This window comes from Penicillium subrubescens (assembly GCF_028828155.1).
Source record: "Penicillium subrubescens strain IBT 31985 chromosome Unknown utg000010l_segment0_segment0, whole genome shotgun sequence".
In the NCBI taxonomy this organism is placed as follows: Eukaryota; Fungi; Ascomycota; class Eurotiomycetes; order Eurotiales; family Aspergillaceae; genus Penicillium; species Penicillium subrubescens.
Genome location: NW_026643160.1, coordinates 1,477,492 through 1,494,992, shown reverse-complemented (window position 1 = coordinate 1,494,992; position 17,501 = coordinate 1,477,492). Strand labels below are relative to the sequence as shown.

The following is a 17,501-nucleotide window of genomic DNA, read 5'->3' as shown; positions in this document are numbered from 1 at the left end:
ATTTTGGCGCTCATGTACTATACATAGAATCATTATGAATTTTGAAAATTGCCGTGCGCTGAAAGAATAGGTCATCGCTGCAAATGGTTCGAAGACCTCTGATCCGTAAACACCCAGTCCTATCACCCTTGGTAGGACTTGTCAACCTCTCTTGCTCTCAATTCATTTCTTCACTCCCTCTTCAAGCAAAGTGAGAGCGAGGCGAGACACTTAACCACCGAAGAAGATTGAGCACTGCGTAAGAGATCCAAGTGTCAGTACCTAATTGCATGAACAGGGCTGCGGGAGGATCTTACAGCCATCAGGAAGCAACATATGCTGACATATGGGCTTAGCCGTTCTCCTACTCGAGCGCATTTCCAAAATATCCCGAACAACCTATCACAAAGGGTCAGCCGTCTAGTTCCTTGCTCTTCCTACTCATCTCCGTGATCACCCCGAAGCAAGAGTCGTACCCATTCTGGTTCCGGTCCATGATACCCGGCATAATCGAGTGCGCATAGGTGCTCGTACAAATGATGAGCAGGATCACCAAGAGCAGTGACTGAAAGTTGAACAGGGCGGACTAAGGTACGTCTTGCGGTTAGCTATGATGTCGTGGATGCGAAAGTACACAGTATGCTGATATGGGAGAGGTAGAGGGGGAGCCCGAAACAGCTTTCTGCGACATCTTCCTCGAAATCAAAATTGTATTAAGCTTACCATCTTGAATCACGATTCGCGATTCCCTGCCAGCCTCGTAATGGGTTTCGAAAGAGGACAAGAGCTGGGCAGCGAGAGGGTTGTCCAGAGCCACGAGCTCGCCCGTATTCTGCCCGGGATGTCCGCCAGACGCACGGTTCGCCTGGTTTGGGGCTTTCCTCATCGCTCCAACAGGCGCCCGTCACCAAGTTCTCCGATCAATTCACCTCCTCCAACTCCACCGCGCCTTCCTCCTCGAAGGGCATCAACAACTCCTTCGACACCTTCAAGCTTATCGAACTCGGTCCATCTTCCTCCAGAACTCAGCCCGCCGTGGCCGTGGAATCCATCGGAAACACAGCTTATCCGCGCGGGCTATCAACCCGCCTACAAACCTCCAACACCTCCAACCCCAGCACCATCTCCACCCGAACCAGAAGCTTCCTCCTCCAAGAAACGCGCACCTAAACCCGAAAAGCCCGTCATGGCGGAACCTCGTGCCCGTGCCGCCCGGCACAAGGGTCAGATGAATTTCTCATCAGAGCGTTAGTCCCCCCCGAATCCCCATATCAAGACAAATCCAGCTAACAACTACTCCCAGTGCGCTTGCTCCTTCTTGCCTACGGCGACCCAAGCCCCCCCCCTTCATTCCCCTCCGAACCCCTCCCCGAAACAGTCCGCGTCCTGGATGAAATAGTCACAGACTTCATCCTGGAACTCTGCCACGGCGCCGCACAAGTCGCGCACCACGCGCGCCGACAAAAGATCAAGGTCGATGACTTTCGGTTCGCGCTGCGCCGGGACCCGAATAAGCTTGGTCGTGTGCAGGAGCTGCTTCGTATGGAGCGCGAGTTGAAAGAGGCGCGGAAGGCGTTTGATCAGAATGATGATCAGGTTGCTAAGGATGCGGGGAAGAAGGGTGCTGCGCCGCCGGAGGATCTTGATACGGAGAGTGTAGCTGGTACGACTACCACGGCGAAGAAGGGGAAGGGTAAGGGGAAGAGAGCTGCTGCGCCGAGGAGGGAGTCTGATGCCACTGAGGAGTCGGTTCCGAAGAAGAGGAAGACTATTGGATGATTGGGAATGGGTGCATTGGGTGGCTACAACACTTCATTATTGGCGTTTGGGACTTGGTGGTGATTGCTTGCTTCACTTTCGATCGGGAGTTACGGCGGTTGCATATGGACAGACAGGAAATACCCATGGATAATCTATCAATGAAATCAATTTTTAAAGAAATGACTTTGGGAGGAAGGAGCGGGTTAGCGCTGTGAATGAAGATCATGTTTGATCATAAGACACTGCGGTAAATGAGTACTATGTAGACAGTGGCTTTTGAGCTTTTGGCCGTCCCCCCTCAGCTTTGAATCCAAAATCCAAGGCCATAATCTGTCTGGCATGAAGGGAGAAAAGATTCTAATTTGAGGTTGACTGTACACATTTCTGTACTTGTACATTCCGGGATGCCATCTGTTTGGTGCCTTACCATGCACCCGGCTGCCTGTCGGCAAGGAGGAGTCTTCGCAGGTTCGTACTCGTCCAAAAGCCACCCCTCGCTTTGTACAAGCACTTCTTTCGGGGGTCTCACATGCCTTTTGCATTTTATATAGGACTGGATATCGACCTTAACCTTTTGACTGTCCGAATACAAATACCTTGCTGTGCTTAGGACGAAGTTTTGATTCCAGATTCAACTACCATGCATAAGCTGTCCATGTCAACACTGATTAGGAAACTTCATCTCCCAGCCTCCAAACCTGGAGAGTATACGAATCCCAAGAAGAACCTGCCCGCGAATTGTGCTATAATCGGCATGGAGACGCCATTACACGAACTATCACTCCTGTCAGCAGCTTCTACCGGCGACGACACGGTGGTAAGCCTGCTCCTTGACGCAGGTGCCAATATCAACGAGAAAGATATTACATCAGGGAAAACACCACTGGCATTAGCCGTCGAGCGAGGCCACAAATCCACCATAGCACTATTACTGGATAGCGGCGCCAACCTCGAATGCAAAGATTATCTCAGTCGTGCGCCGCTCTTTTACGCCAGACAGCCAAATATCGCTGAGCTTTTACTCGATGAAGGTGCAGATGTTGATCCTCGAGATATGAACGGCCGAACACCTCTATCAGTAGCAGCAGAATTCGGGGATGAAGAAATAGCCAGACTCCTCCTAGATCATGGTGCCAACCCTACCAGCAAGGACCTGTTGAATTGGACACCTCTAACATGGGCCTTCGAACAAAACCAAACCCATCTAGTCAAACTACTCCTTCAAAACGGCGCCGATCCCGAACAACAAGATACTTTCGGCCGAACACTATTACTAGTAGCAGCCGAGACAAAACGAGAATCAATGGCCGACGTCCTCATCACCCAAGGCTGCAATCTAGAAGTTCACGACCACGAAAACCGAACCCCGCTCCTCTGGGCCGCACACAATGAACACGAAGAAACGGCCAACCTCCTAATCCGCAAGCATGCCAACCTCGAAGCGCGCGATGAAAACGGCCGAACAGCATTATTACTAGCCGCCGAAGCTCGACACGTCACCATGGCACAGGTCCTAGTTATATCCGGTGCTATACTCGACGTCCAAGATGAATATGGACGAACACCATTATTATGGAGTGTCCAGTACGGCGAAGAGGGGCTGATAAGATTATTACTTGAAAAGGGTGCTTGTTTAGAGGTTGAAGATGGGAAGTACGGGCGTACGGCGCTTTCTTGGGCTGCGAGGAGAAATGATGTTGCTGTTGTGAGGGTTTTACTTGATTTTGGTGCTGATATTGAGGCGGAGGATTATAGTGGTCAGACTGCCTTGTCGGTGGCTGCGAGGGCGGGGAATGGGGATGTTGTTAGGCTTTTGTTGGAGAGAGGTGCTTGTGTGGAGGGGGAGGATTGTTATGGGAGGACTGCGGCGCAGTGGGCTTCTAGGGGTGGTTATTCGGGGATTACGAGACTTCTTGGTGGGTTAGGTGTTGGTAGGGATAGGGATGATAGGTTGGAGATGGGTGGGATAGCTAGTAGGACGGTGGTAGCTGGTAATTCGTAAATTGTAACTTTTAGTGGCTTATTAAGCATTATATAGCCAAAACATGAAAATATGTTGTCTCATTCAATTGCTTCCAAATAACCTCAGAACCGAAGCAGAGCATCAAGTTCCCAGAACATCCCAGCGCTGGTATTGCGAGCTATTGACATGATATCGTCTCGAGGTGTGATGGAGGACGTCACGTACGACGAGTGATTAAGAGCTGATATCGTGGCATCCGTCTCGTGTGTCGTTGTCGTGATACTCGATTCGTATGATTCGCGTTTAACATCTCCAGCTCGTATATCACGATCAGACAGAGCATTGCTGGTCGAACAACTCTTCTTCCTTTCAGGACTCTGCTCTCTCTCCGTCGAAACAGCCCGCTTCCTCTTATCCCTCATCTGATATCCTTCTGGAGGAATAAGTCTCAACGCCTCCGAGAACATCGAATAGATTGCGCTCCATCGTGGTACTTCGTGGTCGATACCTTGTGGCAAAGGAAGATCATATTTCGGGCGGGATTGTTCAGATGTGCTCTCAGGGATGTATTTTCGTACTGGTCTGTGGATTCACGAATAGGCTCAAGATTAATATTATTCTCCTGACAGGATGGTCAGGTGAAACATACCTAGCCGGTCGCTCTCTCGGTACACAGCGTTGACCTTCTCTGAAGCAATAGGTACATTGATGATGACTGGGGCTCGTAACGCATCGCTTCTTTCTCGCATAACAAGCTTGACAGGCTTGGAACGCGGCATTCCTTGACGGTGAATTGCAATCGTTGCTTGATTTGTGTACTCCGAGAGGCATTTTGAGTTTCCTCAATTCTTTGCGTGTTGTCTCCATACTGTCTCTGTGTATGACTGTATGTAAGTATAGCTAAACTGAGCTAGGCCGGGATTGTGTGAAGTAGTAAAATTATAAAAGAAGGGGAGTAAGATTCAAAAAGAAATATAGGAAACAATCCATTCTTTATTATTATGTATTATAGGGACCAACTTGAAACTCCCCCAATTAAGGTTTGTCTATTCGGGGGCGTAGCGCGCCTTTTCGAAGAATTCCTATTACCAGGGAAGTTACCTAATGCAGAGTTGGGTCAGACCCGGGGATGTCTGATTTATTTGCTTGGCAATGTACACTTTGTACAGTACGGAGTACATAGCAAAAGCTTCCGCGGGTTCTTGCGGGGCCCGCGGACGGAGTTCATAGTTGCCGCAAACTTCCGACTATAAACCCGCCGAGGTGTGTAGCCCCCGGACTCGGGATGATTATTAAATGAGTCCGGAATACGGGGGGTTAGCCCTTGACTATAGCATTGAAGTTAGGAGTAAGGTTTGAAAGTCCGACGGAGTTGGTGAGTATCCTCGGCATCTCGACGCCACATTTTATGTGGAACCTATCCAGGATCCACGATGAATCCGCTAGGTCAGTTCAGGGAATGTACCGCGGGGATTAGGAATATAAAGTGAGTGAGCGCGCTTGGAGATTACCGTAGGAATTTAAATTCTTATCGGTAATGCTATTAGCTCCTTAGCTAGGCTTCTTTCTGCGTTTGATGTTAAGTTTCAAACTTACCACTCCCGACCTTGACTCTGTCTATTAAAAACGCAACCTCAAGAAGGGTCGGTCCCTGTAAACTCTCGAAGGAGTAAAAATTTTAGGCAAATCCTTGGCGCTCTCTTTGTGTGTTCTTGCTCACCCCTCGAAGCTTTTGCTTATTGAGTAGAATTAAGCACGCCCCAGGAGACCTGAGCTGCCTATGCCTCAAGCACAGTACAGTAAGGCATTAGCAAGCTGTGCGATGAGGGCCAACTGGCAGAAATTAGAGCTCCCGTGAGCAGTTTGGACCACCCTTTTCTCACATGGTCCTGATTGGCTGAAAAAAAGAATAACGGAGCCTGACTAGCGGAGCCATACACAACTTCAGGTCCGATAGCAGTGCGAGATAGACCAATCTGTTTGAAATTATCCAATATCTCTTCACAACACTGCTTCAGTCTGCCCTCCGAGCAATCAAGGTTTTGTTATCCTGGTCCTCTCTCCAGACATATCCAGCGTCCTTGGGCTAGCAGGGTATACACCCTATCCAAGTCCCGAGTGACGGCATCCCTCAGCCCTACGAAACTCTAATCGCCATCCCGATCCCCATAAACACTTCCAATCTATCAACTCGTCTTGCACTATGCAATTCCTTCGCCATCACCAATATCGACGACATGTTCGTCTTAGCCACCTTCTTCGCAGAAGCATCCCCTAGCAAAAGTTACAACCCCGCTCAAAATTACCATCGGTCAATATATCGGATTCACAGTAATCATCGTCGTCAGCATGATTGGTTTCGGTGTATCGCTAGAGCTTCCCTCCGACCCTATCGGTTTCCTCGGCCTACTGCCAATGCTACTCGGAATATGGAAATTATTCGATCTTATTTTCCCGACTAAGGAAGAGGACTCGGAGAAAGTCCAATCTCGTCTTTCCGGGGCGAAGAGCGTATTAAAAGTCTCAATCATCACAGTGATGAACGGCGGAGATAATATCGGGACGTACATACCGTTATTTTCGCAAGCGAAGGGCGCAGAAATAACGGTTTATGTTGTTACATATTATATTTTACTTGGGGTGTGGTGTTTGATTGCGTTTCTGGTTATGAAGCAGAAACTTGTGCGGCTGGCTCAGAAATATGCGGATGCTGTCGTGCCTTTTCTTTATGTGGGACTTGGTGTGTACGTTGTTGTCAAGTCGGAGTGTTACCCGTGGCCCTTCGAACGGATTGATAATTCGGCCTCGAAACTTCCTGGTAGGACGGTCATGGCTCTTGTGACGAAGTTTTTGTTTTTGATTTGCATACTCGGTATGTTATGGTTCAAGCTGCGAAAAAGAGCAGCCCCAGCACAGCCTGCTCCTAATGACGAAAATTGTGAACCAACCGTTGAAAACGCGGAGGCTTCTATTTCGGATGACGCTTCCCCTGAGCAAAGGCATGCTTTAGCTTGATGGGGAGGATGCTCCGCTATATGCTCTATATTATATATCAGAAGTCTCTGAGATATCCCCCCCCACCCTTTACTTAGCCTTAAATTAAAGGAGAAGACAAAATAATGGTTCGAAATGATACAGAGTGATCTATCGGTACTATTGAACTTTTTGGGTACATTTTCGTCCAAGTCCGACGGGTTCATAGAGCCTCACTCTGTGACTTAGGGTAATGGAAAGGAGCTGACGAACGGCAGTATTCGATCGACTTTACACATACCCTACAATTCTGTGAAACAGCTCAGGCTCTAGCATTTTTATGTCCATTTCATCATAACTAAACGCCGCGCCCAGGTAAGATGCGACTTCGTGAGAACCGGGTCTAGGCAGCCCGGATAATCCTGCCTCTCGAACATGTCTTCTGCAGCAGGCCAAATCTGCTTTTTCGTGCAGTACTCCAAGCCCCATCTCCACCTCCCAACGACTGATTCTATCTGAGCGAAAGCCAGATCGACTCCGATGCGCCATAGAGCTTTGGATTTTTCAGACACATAGCTGCCCGTGGAAATCAGACAGCCTGGGAAACAAAGACAGAAAATGCGAGGGAGAGGAGAGAGGGCAGATGGTGTGTATGCTCGAACTTTTTTTTTCTGTCCTGTCTCGCAAAGGGGGGAAGAATATAGGGAGGAGGGAAAAGCATGCGAGATAGAAAAGTGGGAGAAGAGGGAGGAAAATGGTAGATAGAGAGACAAAACGAGAAAACGAACCCAAAAAAGTGTCTGAAAGGAAGAAAAAATGAGACATAAGAAACATCAACGGGATAAGGTTGTGGCTTTACGGGAAAATTGGTCACATCATGCATCATTTCTCCGTCGTTATTACCCATTATGCGCGGGCCTCCTCGGGAGCAGCGCGCTCCTGGCGCTGCTGACGGCCACCCTTGCCGCCGCGCTGGTTGCGCTGGTTGCCCTCGCCGGAGGCACCGGTGGCCTCGCCGCCGCCAAGGGTGAGTTGGGCGGTTGCTAGCCGGTTGGACAGCTCCATCTGTGTACGGACGGTGTTGGCCAAGTAAGAGACGACCAGGACGTCCTGGATGTGGTTGTTGCTGCGAGAAGTCAGTCAAAAGGGATCCAGAGCGCAAATGTGGTAAATGGGACGAAACATACAAATCCCGCTCAATATCTGCGGGCTCGACCTTGGGAGCAAGAGCTAGGGCGTTCAGCAGGAACTGACCCATGGCGGTGGAGGCGGGGGCCTCCTCATCAATAACCGCCTCGACATATCGCGACACACGGTCAATCATAGCCAGAACCTCCTCAATCGCGCGCTCGAGCGCCTCAACGTCAGACATCACGCTGGTAGAGCGCTCCTCGGCATCCTTAGCGTTGGCAATGGCCTCGAGACCGCTCTTATCAGCCTCGCCATATCGGAGTTCGTAGGGTACGGGAATGAAGGCGGCGCTGTCGGCAGCCCGCTCAGCGGTGACACCGACGGGGGCGGAGATGTAGGCCCGGGTCTCGAGATCCTTGCCGGCCTCGGTGGAAACGGTCAAGTGAACGGCGGGGTGAGGCCATGTGCCGTCACCCTGGCCGCTGTAGAAGTTCTGGATCAAGGCGGAGAAAGTGTTGAGCTCGGAAGCGGTGGCGTACCAACCGACAAGAACCTCGCGCGGGTTGGCCTTAAGGTGCAGGGCGAGCATCTGCTTGTGGTATTCCATGTCGACCTCGACCTGGTCCTCGGCCTCAGAGTGGCCCACGGCGAACGCGGAGCGCACTTCGACCTCACCTCCATCCTCCGATCGTGTTCCGAGCAGGGTACCGATGACACGTTCCTGGTCGGCGTTGCGGCGCAGCGAGTGGTCGAGAATAGAGAAGATAGCCTGTCAAAGGAAGATGAAACGTTAGGAGGCTACCTTGAAGTAGAAGATATATGATCGCCTTTGAGATCGTACCTGCGGCTGGATGACCACGTTAAGAGGGGCAGTGGTGGGAGCGGTCCCCACAGAGACGGGGCCCAGGGGACGGGCGAGGTGCAGGAAAGAATCTTCGGCCATGATGGAATTAAGGAGGGGAGGGGGGGAGAGGGGGGAGGAGGAGGATTTGAGAATTGGAGGTGATGAGAGGCTAAGACTCTCTCCAAGGGCAGACTCGACTTCGGAGGGACAATTTTTCCAGCGAAGAAAGTGGAGAGCCCGCGACTGATGGCCGATTCTCTTTGTGTGTGGGAATTTTCGCGCTAAGATAAGATAAGCACTCCCGGTCACTTTTTGCCTGCCAAAAAAAAAGATGAGAGAACCAACTCCGTTCAACTCAAACCACATTCATTCACTGCACAAATGGCTCCTCCACGAGGAAGAGGAAGAGGAAGAGGACGTGGTGGTCGTGGAATGAGAGGTGGGAGTGGCCGTGGATTTGGCAGAAGAAATGATTTCGCTGCTTCGCGACTGCGGGAAGTGGAGTGAGTGCACTGTGGAGAGCTGCGCAAACGGGGGAAGTGAAGCTAACCATGATACAGTTCGGATGAATCCTCTGGTGAAGATGCGCCCATCAATCAGGAAGTTGAGGATGTTGACATGGGTGACGATACCTTGATGGGTGATGCTTCATCTAGCAGCGACGAAGAGGAGAGTGCTGGTCGCCCGTACAACGAACTACTCGAACTACTACACGCCAACTCCGACTCAAAGGGACCCGCTCGAAAGAAGAGAAAGCTTGCTAGTGATAAAGATATGGAGGAAGACCCTGCAACTATCGAAAATGAAGAACAGGTCGACGATGCGCTACAAGATCGAGCTCCATCCGACGACGAGGAAGAGGCACAGGAAGCTGACGATGACGAGGATGAAGTTGTTGGACCGTTCGAAAAGCACTTCAATCCCGCCGAAGGTGACCTCTCCAAAAAGATTCAGTCCATCGAGTCTAACAAGTGGACATCGGTGAAGAAGGAGGTCGATGGCTTGCGAGTGGTGCAATCCATTCCTGAAGTAGGAGACTGCAAGGCGGCACTGCTCCCAGCGATGAAGAGCACGGCCAACTTGAAGGTGAACTCCATCTCAACCATCGCAACATAAATACAACCACTGACAATGATGAAAATTCAGCTCAAGAATAAGCTGAAGCCCCGTGCAGCAGAGCTCCTCCCCACCATCAACGGCCCTGCCCAGCAGGTGGCTCCATATGTATTCGACTATCAAGATATTCTCTATGGCGCGCGCACTGCATCCATCGCAGAGGACATGCGCGATATCATGGCTCTTCACGCCGTCAACCATATTATCAAGACCCGAGACCAGGTTCTCAAGAACAATGCACGCCTAGCAAAAGATCCAGACACCGATGTCGAATGCCGTGACCAGGGTTTCACTCGTCCCAAGATCCTGTACATCCTCCCGACTCGCCAAGCATGTGTGCGTGCTATCAATGCGATCACCCGGTTCTACCAGGTCGAGCAGCAGGAGAACAAAAAGCGATTTATCGATACCTTCTCCGGCCCCGAGGATGCAGGGTGGGAGAACAAGCCCGAAGACTTCCGTGACCTGTTTGGTGGCAATGACGATGACATGTTCCGACTAGGATTGAAGTTTACTCGCAAGACTGTCAAGTACTTTGCGCAATTCTACAGCTCTGACATCATCCTATGCAGTCCACTTGGTCTGCGGACGATCATGGACCAATCTGAGTGCGTTACTCTTCCAATGGATGTACCTTACCAAACATATCTAACTAGTCTCTTTTACAGTGAGAAAAAGCGAGACCATGACTTCCTCTCCTCCATTGAAGTCGTCCTTGTCGATCATGTCGATGCTCTCCTCATGCAAGTCTGGGACAACGTCCCCTACATCTTCAAGCACCTCAACCTACAGCCCAAGGAAGCCCACGGGTGCGACTTCAGCCGTGTACGCAATTGGTACCTCGACAACCACGCACGTTACCTGCGACAAACCATTGTGTTGACCTCTCACATCACCCCCGAGATCAACTCCCTTTTCTCAACACAGATGCAAAACGTAGCCGGCCGGATCAAATTCACACCAACATACGCCGGCGCCATCACCGAGCTCCCACTCCCAGTCTCAGTCAAGCAGACCTTCTCGCGCATCGACAGTCTATCTCCCGCAAAGGACCCCGATGCCCGATTCAAGCACTTCACCACAACGGTCCTCTCCACACTCGTCAAAAACATTGCCAACGGCCGTGGCAAAGGAGGCGCCGGCACAGTCATTTTCATCCCCTCATATCTCGACTTTGTCCGCGTGCGCAACCACTTTGCTCAATCCGCGCAGACCACGAATGTCTCCTTTGGTGCAATCTCCGAGTACACCGAGGCACGGGAAGTTAGCCGGGCTCGCAGTTACTTCATGACCGGTCGCTACTCGGTGCTGTTGTATACCGAGCGTGCGCATCATTTCCGCCGATACCAGATTCGTGGTGTCCGCCGGGTAATTATGTACGGTCTACCCGAGAACCCGACGTTCTATGGGGAGATTGCAGGATTCTTGGGACTGGACCCTGCGGCTGTGGTTGAGGCTGCGGAGGGTGGTGTTCGGGCTCTGTTCTCGAGGTGGGATGCGCTCAAGTTGGAGCGTATTGTTGGGACTTCGCGAGTTGGGAATATGCTGCGGGAGAAGGGGGGTGATACCTTTACCTTTGTATAGAATTTGGCCCATCTTCATAGAGATGGTGAAGGCTATCTTGGCAGATTGTATTGTACATACTACCTTCCTCAGGAAGCTCACAAAGTTCAATGTGGAAGTTCGATTCAAAGTTCGTTACAAACGGTCAAGAGGATGGCAGTGTAACTTTGCCTTCCCCAAATTAAAGTCTAGGTGTATTTGCTCTCATCTCGGCCTATGTGATTCGTTGCTATAGGCCCGATTGAGACTAGCCAAACCCTTAGTGTAAGCCAATGAGGCTTTCCCCCTCTCTTGTCCAGGGCCCCTTGATCTCGCCCTCAACCATACATTCATTCCCAGGCAACCTTCTACGATAAATGTTTGTTCCAACATGTTTGAATTGAATCTACACTTATGGTATCTCGTTGTCCACGAAGTAAGCCTCAATGAACTCACACCGCAATTGCACTACAAGTATCTCTCCGCTAAGAGCATCAAATCATAGTTAGATACCCGTCATGACTTGCAGAATGCCTGTTTAGTATCAAAGTCATTCAATGAACTAGCTACGCCTATTCTCTACAGATCGATTATCCTGCGCACTCCAACGCCCTCCAAGGAATGGAGAAGAGGAAAGGGCTGGTTCAGGTTTGATTATGAGTGCAAAGTTCTTGAAAGAGATGAGATTCTGTTTTCCTACAGTCTGCTTGAGCGCCTTCTAGACGATTCAAACGTGCAACTGCGAAGATACGTACGCGAAGTGATATTAGAAAAGCCGAGGTACTCAGGTCCACGAAACTTGGACTATTTCCTCGCGAGGTATGGTGAGCCAGACCTTGTCATGGCTAGACTGGTGGAGGTTTTGCCGAATCTCCGAGCCTTGTTGTGAGTATTTAAGAGCTGACTTTCAATGCGTAGTACTGACCGTCCATCCTTCTAAGTCTTCACCAAACCATTCCATTATCAGAGTCTTTCCGAGATGCGTTAAACAATCACAAGAACGCACCGGTCCTTCATTTACTCAATGAAAATGGCCAAACTCTTACCACGCGGGAAATGCCGTGTGTCCGGAGTATCAGGACTAGCTTTGCAAGTCGTTCTGCTTCTTTAAACCGTGCACTGCAGCGATCAGTGGACCTCCCTAAATGGTTCAAAACCTTCCCAAACTTGGCAAGCCTATCAATTGAGCTCACCAGAGACCATGGCCGGCCGACAGAAGGTGAACCCTGGTACATTGCTAGGATTGAGCCGCTCGAGCTAGGAGAAAAAGTGACCTTTCCTCCTCTTGAAAACCTCTCTTTGAGTGGGTATCGCCTATCGGAGGTGGAATTGCTATTCTGGAAGGAAAACTTCCCTTGGTCTGGACTGAAGTCGCTGTCCATGGGACCGATACCTACTCCGGGCTTTCTCACGGCGATTACAGGCTGTGTGAAAAATTTATCTTTCTTTACAATCTCGGCCTATAACGGCTCTGTGGATGGTCAGCTTCCGGAACTAGTGGCATTTATTATGTCTTTTGCTACGTTGGAATCTCTGACTGTCAAGGGATTACCACTCTCCATGGGTGCAGTAGGTTATCATTCAAACCTACAGAGACTCATCCTGCATTCGGTTGAGAACGACAAAAAAGAACGAAAAATCCTAGATGCGGATGATATAATGTACCTCGATGAACAATGTCCTAAACTTCAATTTTTGGAGATCGACATCCGTCGAAAGGATGAATGGGTGAGCTTATTCAAAAAATATTATTCCCTCCGTCAAAACTGACCCAAACCGATGTTTATAGCCTGAGGAAATAATCGATGCCCTAACTGAAGGCTTTGACAATCTCCGTCAACTCCGTCTACACGTCGGACTAGAAATCTATGAGAAAACCAGAGCAAATCCCCGAGCCAAATTAGAGCCAACACTGAATCTTGTTTCCGCCCACGAGTTTGGCCAGACTTTCTTCCGTCAAAGAAAGTCTTTGACAAAGCTCGAACTCATCGCCCTAAAGACGGGCGAAAAGTTGCGTCATTACCCAGAGGTGGCTCCAGACTATACACATGAAGAGAATCGGGTCTCTCGGATGTTTCACATTTGGCCTTCTCAATGCCTGAATAGTGGGTTTGAAATCAAAGATATGGATGTTGAAGTCGATGATTTCTGAGGTTCTTCAATCTCCGCACTTGCCTCAATTATCTGTTATGTTATTGTCGGGTATAATGTTTTCTAAGGCAACAAGTCTACAAGACAATTGAGGCGTATCTTTTCCATAGAACCATGCATACTGACCCGGATATACTCCAAAAAGGCTTCATGCAAGTTGATTTACTTCGTGGGGAAGGGTCTCATAATCACGAAAAGAAAGCGTTATCCTTAATTTGAGATTATATTTCAGCCTATTTCACTAGGCGACTCCATTCGGATCCTCGCGTTCTCGCGTTCTCGTATTTCACCTTAGCTCCATGGCCAAGGTGAAACTCGTACCCTCATTAATCCACTCGTCAGATACCTAGCCTATCGTCAAATTTAAAAGGGTATTTCAAAGAAGGTGGATTAAAGCGTATCTAGCTGGACCCTTTCTCCAATCTCTAGATTTGGATTCCGGATTGCTACTACCATCACTTGTTAATTTCAATTAGCAGATCTCAAGAACGAACTAGCGTATAGATTATTCTTTACCTTGCTGCGGAAAAGTTTAGGTACATCATTTTATGCCAAGTTACTGCTTGTTAAGCTATACGCAGTGTAATATGGAAATAATGTAATCTAAAACAACAGGATCTCCCGGTCTATCTTCTGTAATTGCGATAAATACAAAGCGTCCTCTTTTGCGACTCTTACATGTGAAATAATGATCTTACAGCCCCCTATTCTCCTTCCTCCCTCCCCCTTTCAACCTCTCACCGCACAGTAAAATCAAGATAACCCTTGCCCTTGAAGCCCTCGAGAGTAATCATCTGGAAAACAGGATTACCCGGCTTAAGTCCCAATTTCTTCCAGCCATTAAAATGGGCAGCGACATTGACCGTGCCGGTCGTGCGATGAGTACGTCGAACCGACCAGTACTGCTTGAAGCTAGTCGCACCATAAATCTTAGGCACATTATCGTAAGAAAGACTGTACACGTCGTAGATACCGCCATCACTTTCAACCTGGCCGAGGATCTTTCCATTGCCCGGAGTGCCAGTGCCGTGGGACTCGACGATATACCACTCGGTGACGGGGTCGGTAGTCCATCCGTAGATAGCCAAAGTCCAATCACCGGAAGCAGTAAAGTAGCCGTCCCATGTAATGGAGCTATCACTCATGAATTAGCGTGAACTGGTACTGGCCTGGATACTATATCCATGAAACTCACCGAGGACTGCCTCCCTTGTAGCCCTTTCCGCCAAGGAATTCCTTCTCGCTGGACATATCCCATCCAACTTGGAACTGGCCACTATTGGGGAACTCGGTGTAACCAGCAGAGGCCTTGTTGTCGTTGTAGAGCGAGTAATAGAATCCAGCAGCGTTCACGCCATCTTTGCTGTTGCTGAAAACAGTCGAGCGTCGTTCGATTCCTTCGGTCAAGGTGACATTGCCGAGGATTTCGGCGTGTCTTTCATGGGTGCTGACGGGCTTGGACAGAGTCGGTGTTGCAAGTCCTAGAAGGGCCGGTACGAGAGTAACGAGATACCTGAGAGACAACATATTCGCAGTCATTCACTTTGAATATCCTGATCATGAGGTGGGACTACAAGCTGGGAGTTTCAGTCTTTTGTACCTGGCCAAGAACTATGTGTGTCTGATCACGATATCCTGTGGAAATTAGACTGAGACCCTCGGTAAGAGTCAAATTGCATATTTCTCCATTAGGCACCTTCCGGTAGGAGTCAAATTGCATATTCTGCATTAGGCACCTTCCTAGCTTCAAGCTTCGTATAACTTTATTTCCCTTTCTATAGACGGATTCCCATCTCCTCCGATCTATGTAGCGGTCGAGATCGCTCAATCATAAACACGTGCAGGCCACACACTGATAAAGAATGAGTAATAACGCAAATAAGGATTTCATCTCATGTATCTGAAACGTGCCGAAAGCCGTGTCGCCGACATTCGACCGATTCGGTAACGATCCCGTTTTGAGTAGTAGTATGGACCCTTTCTGAATAGATAGGGCGATAGCTTTTCGGTGAGGATAATAGCCTAAATCTGGCGCTTAAATCAAACTAATTAAACTAGTCCTTTTATCCGTCGACTAGGGGTAGTTAATTTCTTTTGCTGAAACATGGCAGGATGATCTGAGGCATGCACGGTCCAGCCAGAGATCTTTTAAGGCTGCCCCATATGTCTAAGAAAACTCCGTACAGGAGCTTTCTAGGCGAAGTCAGATTAAGAGCTCGGCAAGTCATGCATACCGAACTGCCGAATACCGACCATGTTCGAAGCTATTGCTGTACATATCCTTTCTCGTTAGGTCAAGCTTTGGGCACCAAGTAGCTAAGCTTCGCCAACGCTTACAGCCCTCTTGATTGGTTAGTGAAAAAGTGTCTATAATCCGCATGTCGAGTCCAGTCACGAAGCAAGGCTTCATCAATCCAGATATTTACTCCATTACTTTCAAGAATAAGATTCTAGCAGACGATAAAGTGCGACAGATCGGTTAATCGTTTGAACACAAACTGAAACTCCTTGGCCTTGGCAACCAGCTAACCGCCCCACTACTACACTTGATAGCTGGGCAGGACCCTGCATGAGCTGGCTCGACTGAATTGGTTTCAGGTGTTTTTTTATAGAGCCAAGCGTCTATGTACGAGAATTAGAAATGTATCCAGGATGACAGACAAGAATATAAATACTCATATCTAACCGCCCCGAGCTTAAGAGTTATCTTGCAACAGCATTTCATTCTTTTCTTCTTTTCACTTCATATCCTGCTGGCAGGAATTCGTTAACACTATTTCTCAACCATATTTACCTTCTTTTTTGTTTTCCTTCAAGATGAAGCATTTCGCAAGCCTTCTCGGAATAGCCGCTGTGCTGGCCCAATCCGCTTCGGCACACTATATTTTCAGCAAACTCGTCCTGAACAACGAAGCCTCCAAGGACTGGCAGTATATCCGCGAGACTACTCGCCAAACGATCTACATGCCCACCAAGTTCACCAAGACATTCGACAATCTGACTCCCAACGATGCTGATTTCCGCTGCAACTTGGGCTCTTTCAGCAATGCTGCCAAGACGGAGGTTGCTACTGTCGCTGCGGGTGATACTATTGGCATGAAGCTCTTTTATGATACTAGTATCGCGCACCCTGGACCTGGTCAAGTTTGTATGTTGACACCTACCTATTTCCGGTTAAGCATGTTTAGAGAGGTGAAGGACTGACCAATTTCATCTAGGGATGTCCAAGGCACCCACCGGTAACGTCAAGGAGTACGAGGGTGATGGCGAATGGTTCAAGATCTGGGAAAAGACTCTTTGCAATGAGAACGCTGATCTCACTACGAATGCTTGGTGTACTTGGGGTATGTCGCAGTTCGACTTCCAAATTCCCAAGGACACCCCACCTGGCGAGTATCTTGTTCGTGCCGAGCATATGGGTCTTCATGGTGCGCAGGCCAATGAGGCCGAGTTCTTTTACAGGTAAGAGATTCACAGCTTCGCGGCTTCACCTCGTTACTCGTTTGACAGTGATCTAATGATCATGTACAGCTGCGCTCAAGTCAAGGTCACCGGCTCTGGCACTGGCTCTCCCAAGACCACTTACAAGATTCCGGGTCTTTACAATGACAACATGACATTGTTCAATGGGCTCAATCTTTGGGTGGATAAGGCGAAGGATGTCGAGGCGGATATTGCGCAGACTCCGATTGGCGATGAACCATGGACTGGTGGGAACAGTGGCAGCTCCTCTGCTTCCAGCTCCTCTGCTTCCAGCTCCTCTGCTTCCAGCTCCTCTGCTTCCAGCTCGTCGTCAGTTGCTTCATCCACTTTCTCAGCTTCATCTGCCTCGTCTACTCCAGCTTATGACTGGGGTTCGTCCTCCTGCGATGAATACTAGGCCAATCCGGATGCTCTGAATGAGCAATCCCATTTTCTAAACTGTTATTCAAGTCGCACGTCTTCAAGGCCTTTGAATTACAGCAATGGAGCCCTGAGAGCGGTGCTTTATGCTAAATATGTCTGGGAAATATGGGATGTGGATCTGTCCACCTTTACGGG

At 49.2% G+C, this 17,501-nt stretch overlaps 9 protein-coding genes across 9 annotated transcripts; 5 read left to right on the top strand and 4 right to left on the bottom strand.

Moving 5' to 3' along the window:
• Positions 1–210: 210 nt before the first annotated feature.
• On the bottom strand, positions 211–705 carry N7473_011699 (protein kish; the record flags this gene model as incomplete). Its single annotated transcript, XM_057157638.1, has 4 exons — positions 211–234; positions 297–378; positions 456–565; positions 703–705. The coding sequence occupies 4 exons, from the start codon at positions 703–705 to the stop codon at positions 211–213; spliced, it is 219 nt and encodes a 72-aa protein (XP_057003488.1).
• Positions 706–742: 37 nt separating this feature from the next.
• On the top strand, positions 743–1,758 carry N7473_011698 (putative transcription initiation factor TFIID subunit 13; the record flags this gene model as incomplete). Its single annotated transcript, XM_057157637.1, has 2 exons — positions 743–1,226; positions 1,283–1,758. 2 exons carry the CDS (start codon positions 743–745, stop codon positions 1,756–1,758), a joined length of 960 nt encoding a protein of 319 aa, XP_057003487.1.
• Positions 1,759–2,380: 622 nt separating this feature from the next.
• Positions 2,381–3,742, top strand: N7473_011697 (uncharacterized protein; the record flags this gene model as incomplete). The annotated part of the gene is made up of 1 exon (XM_057157636.1): positions 2,381–3,742. The coding sequence occupies one exon, from the start codon at positions 2,381–2,383 to the stop codon at positions 3,740–3,742; it is 1,362 nt and encodes a 453-aa protein (XP_057003486.1).
• Positions 3,743–3,825: 83 nt separating this feature from the next.
• N7473_011696 (uncharacterized protein) lies at positions 3,826–4,680 on the bottom strand (the record flags this gene model as incomplete). The annotated part of the gene is made up of 2 exons (XM_057157635.1): positions 4,353–4,680; positions 3,826–4,280 (listed from the first exon to the last, which is right to left on the bottom strand). Exons 1-2 carry the CDS (start codon positions 4,480–4,482, stop codon positions 3,826–3,828), a joined length of 585 nt encoding a protein of 194 aa, XP_057003485.1. The 5' UTR covers positions 4,483–4,680.
• Positions 4,681–7,582: 2,902 nt separating this feature from the next.
• On the bottom strand, positions 7,583–8,750 carry N7473_011695 (eukaryotic translation initiation factor 3 subunit F; the record flags this gene model as incomplete). The annotated part of the gene is made up of 3 exons (XM_057157634.1): positions 7,583–7,802; positions 7,864–8,576; positions 8,649–8,750. The coding sequence occupies 3 exons, from the start codon at positions 8,748–8,750 to the stop codon at positions 7,583–7,585; spliced, it is 1,035 nt and encodes a 344-aa protein (XP_057003484.1).
• A 254-nt stretch (positions 8,751–9,004) lies between these two features.
• On the top strand, positions 9,005–11,351 carry N7473_011694 (UTP25 family protein; the record flags this gene model as incomplete). The annotated part of the gene is made up of 4 exons (XM_057157633.1): positions 9,005–9,154; positions 9,212–9,737; positions 9,798–10,375; positions 10,436–11,351. The coding sequence occupies exons 1-4, from the start codon at positions 9,033–9,035 to the stop codon at positions 11,349–11,351; spliced, it is 2,142 nt and encodes a 713-aa protein (XP_057003483.1). The 5' UTR covers positions 9,005–9,032.
• A 982-nt stretch (positions 11,352–12,333) lies between these two features.
• Positions 12,334–13,461, top strand: N7473_011693 (uncharacterized protein; the record flags this gene model as incomplete). Its single annotated transcript, XM_057157632.1, has 3 exons — positions 12,334–12,370; positions 12,442–13,037; positions 13,099–13,461. 3 exons carry the CDS (start codon positions 12,334–12,336, stop codon positions 13,459–13,461), a joined length of 996 nt encoding a protein of 331 aa, XP_057003482.1.
• Positions 13,462–14,197: 736 nt separating this feature from the next.
• Positions 14,198–15,003, bottom strand: N7473_011692 (glycoside hydrolase family 11 protein; the record flags this gene model as incomplete). Its single annotated transcript, XM_057157631.1, has 2 exons — positions 14,656–15,003; positions 14,198–14,594 (listed from the first exon to the last, which is right to left on the bottom strand). The coding sequence occupies exons 1-2, from the start codon at positions 14,997–14,999 to the stop codon at positions 14,198–14,200; spliced, it is 741 nt and encodes a 246-aa protein (XP_057003481.1). The 5' UTR covers positions 15,000–15,003.
• A 1,111-nt stretch (positions 15,004–16,114) lies between these two features.
• N7473_011691 (lytic polysaccharide monooxygenase auxiliary activity family 9 protein) lies at positions 16,115–17,313 on the top strand (the record flags this gene model as incomplete). Its single annotated transcript, XM_057157630.1, has 3 exons — positions 16,115–16,608; positions 16,679–16,922; positions 16,992–17,313. Coding segments are annotated over exons 1-3 (897 nt in total), but the record flags the coding sequence as incomplete, so codon positions are not given.
• Between the last annotated feature and the right edge of the window lie 188 nt (positions 17,314–17,501).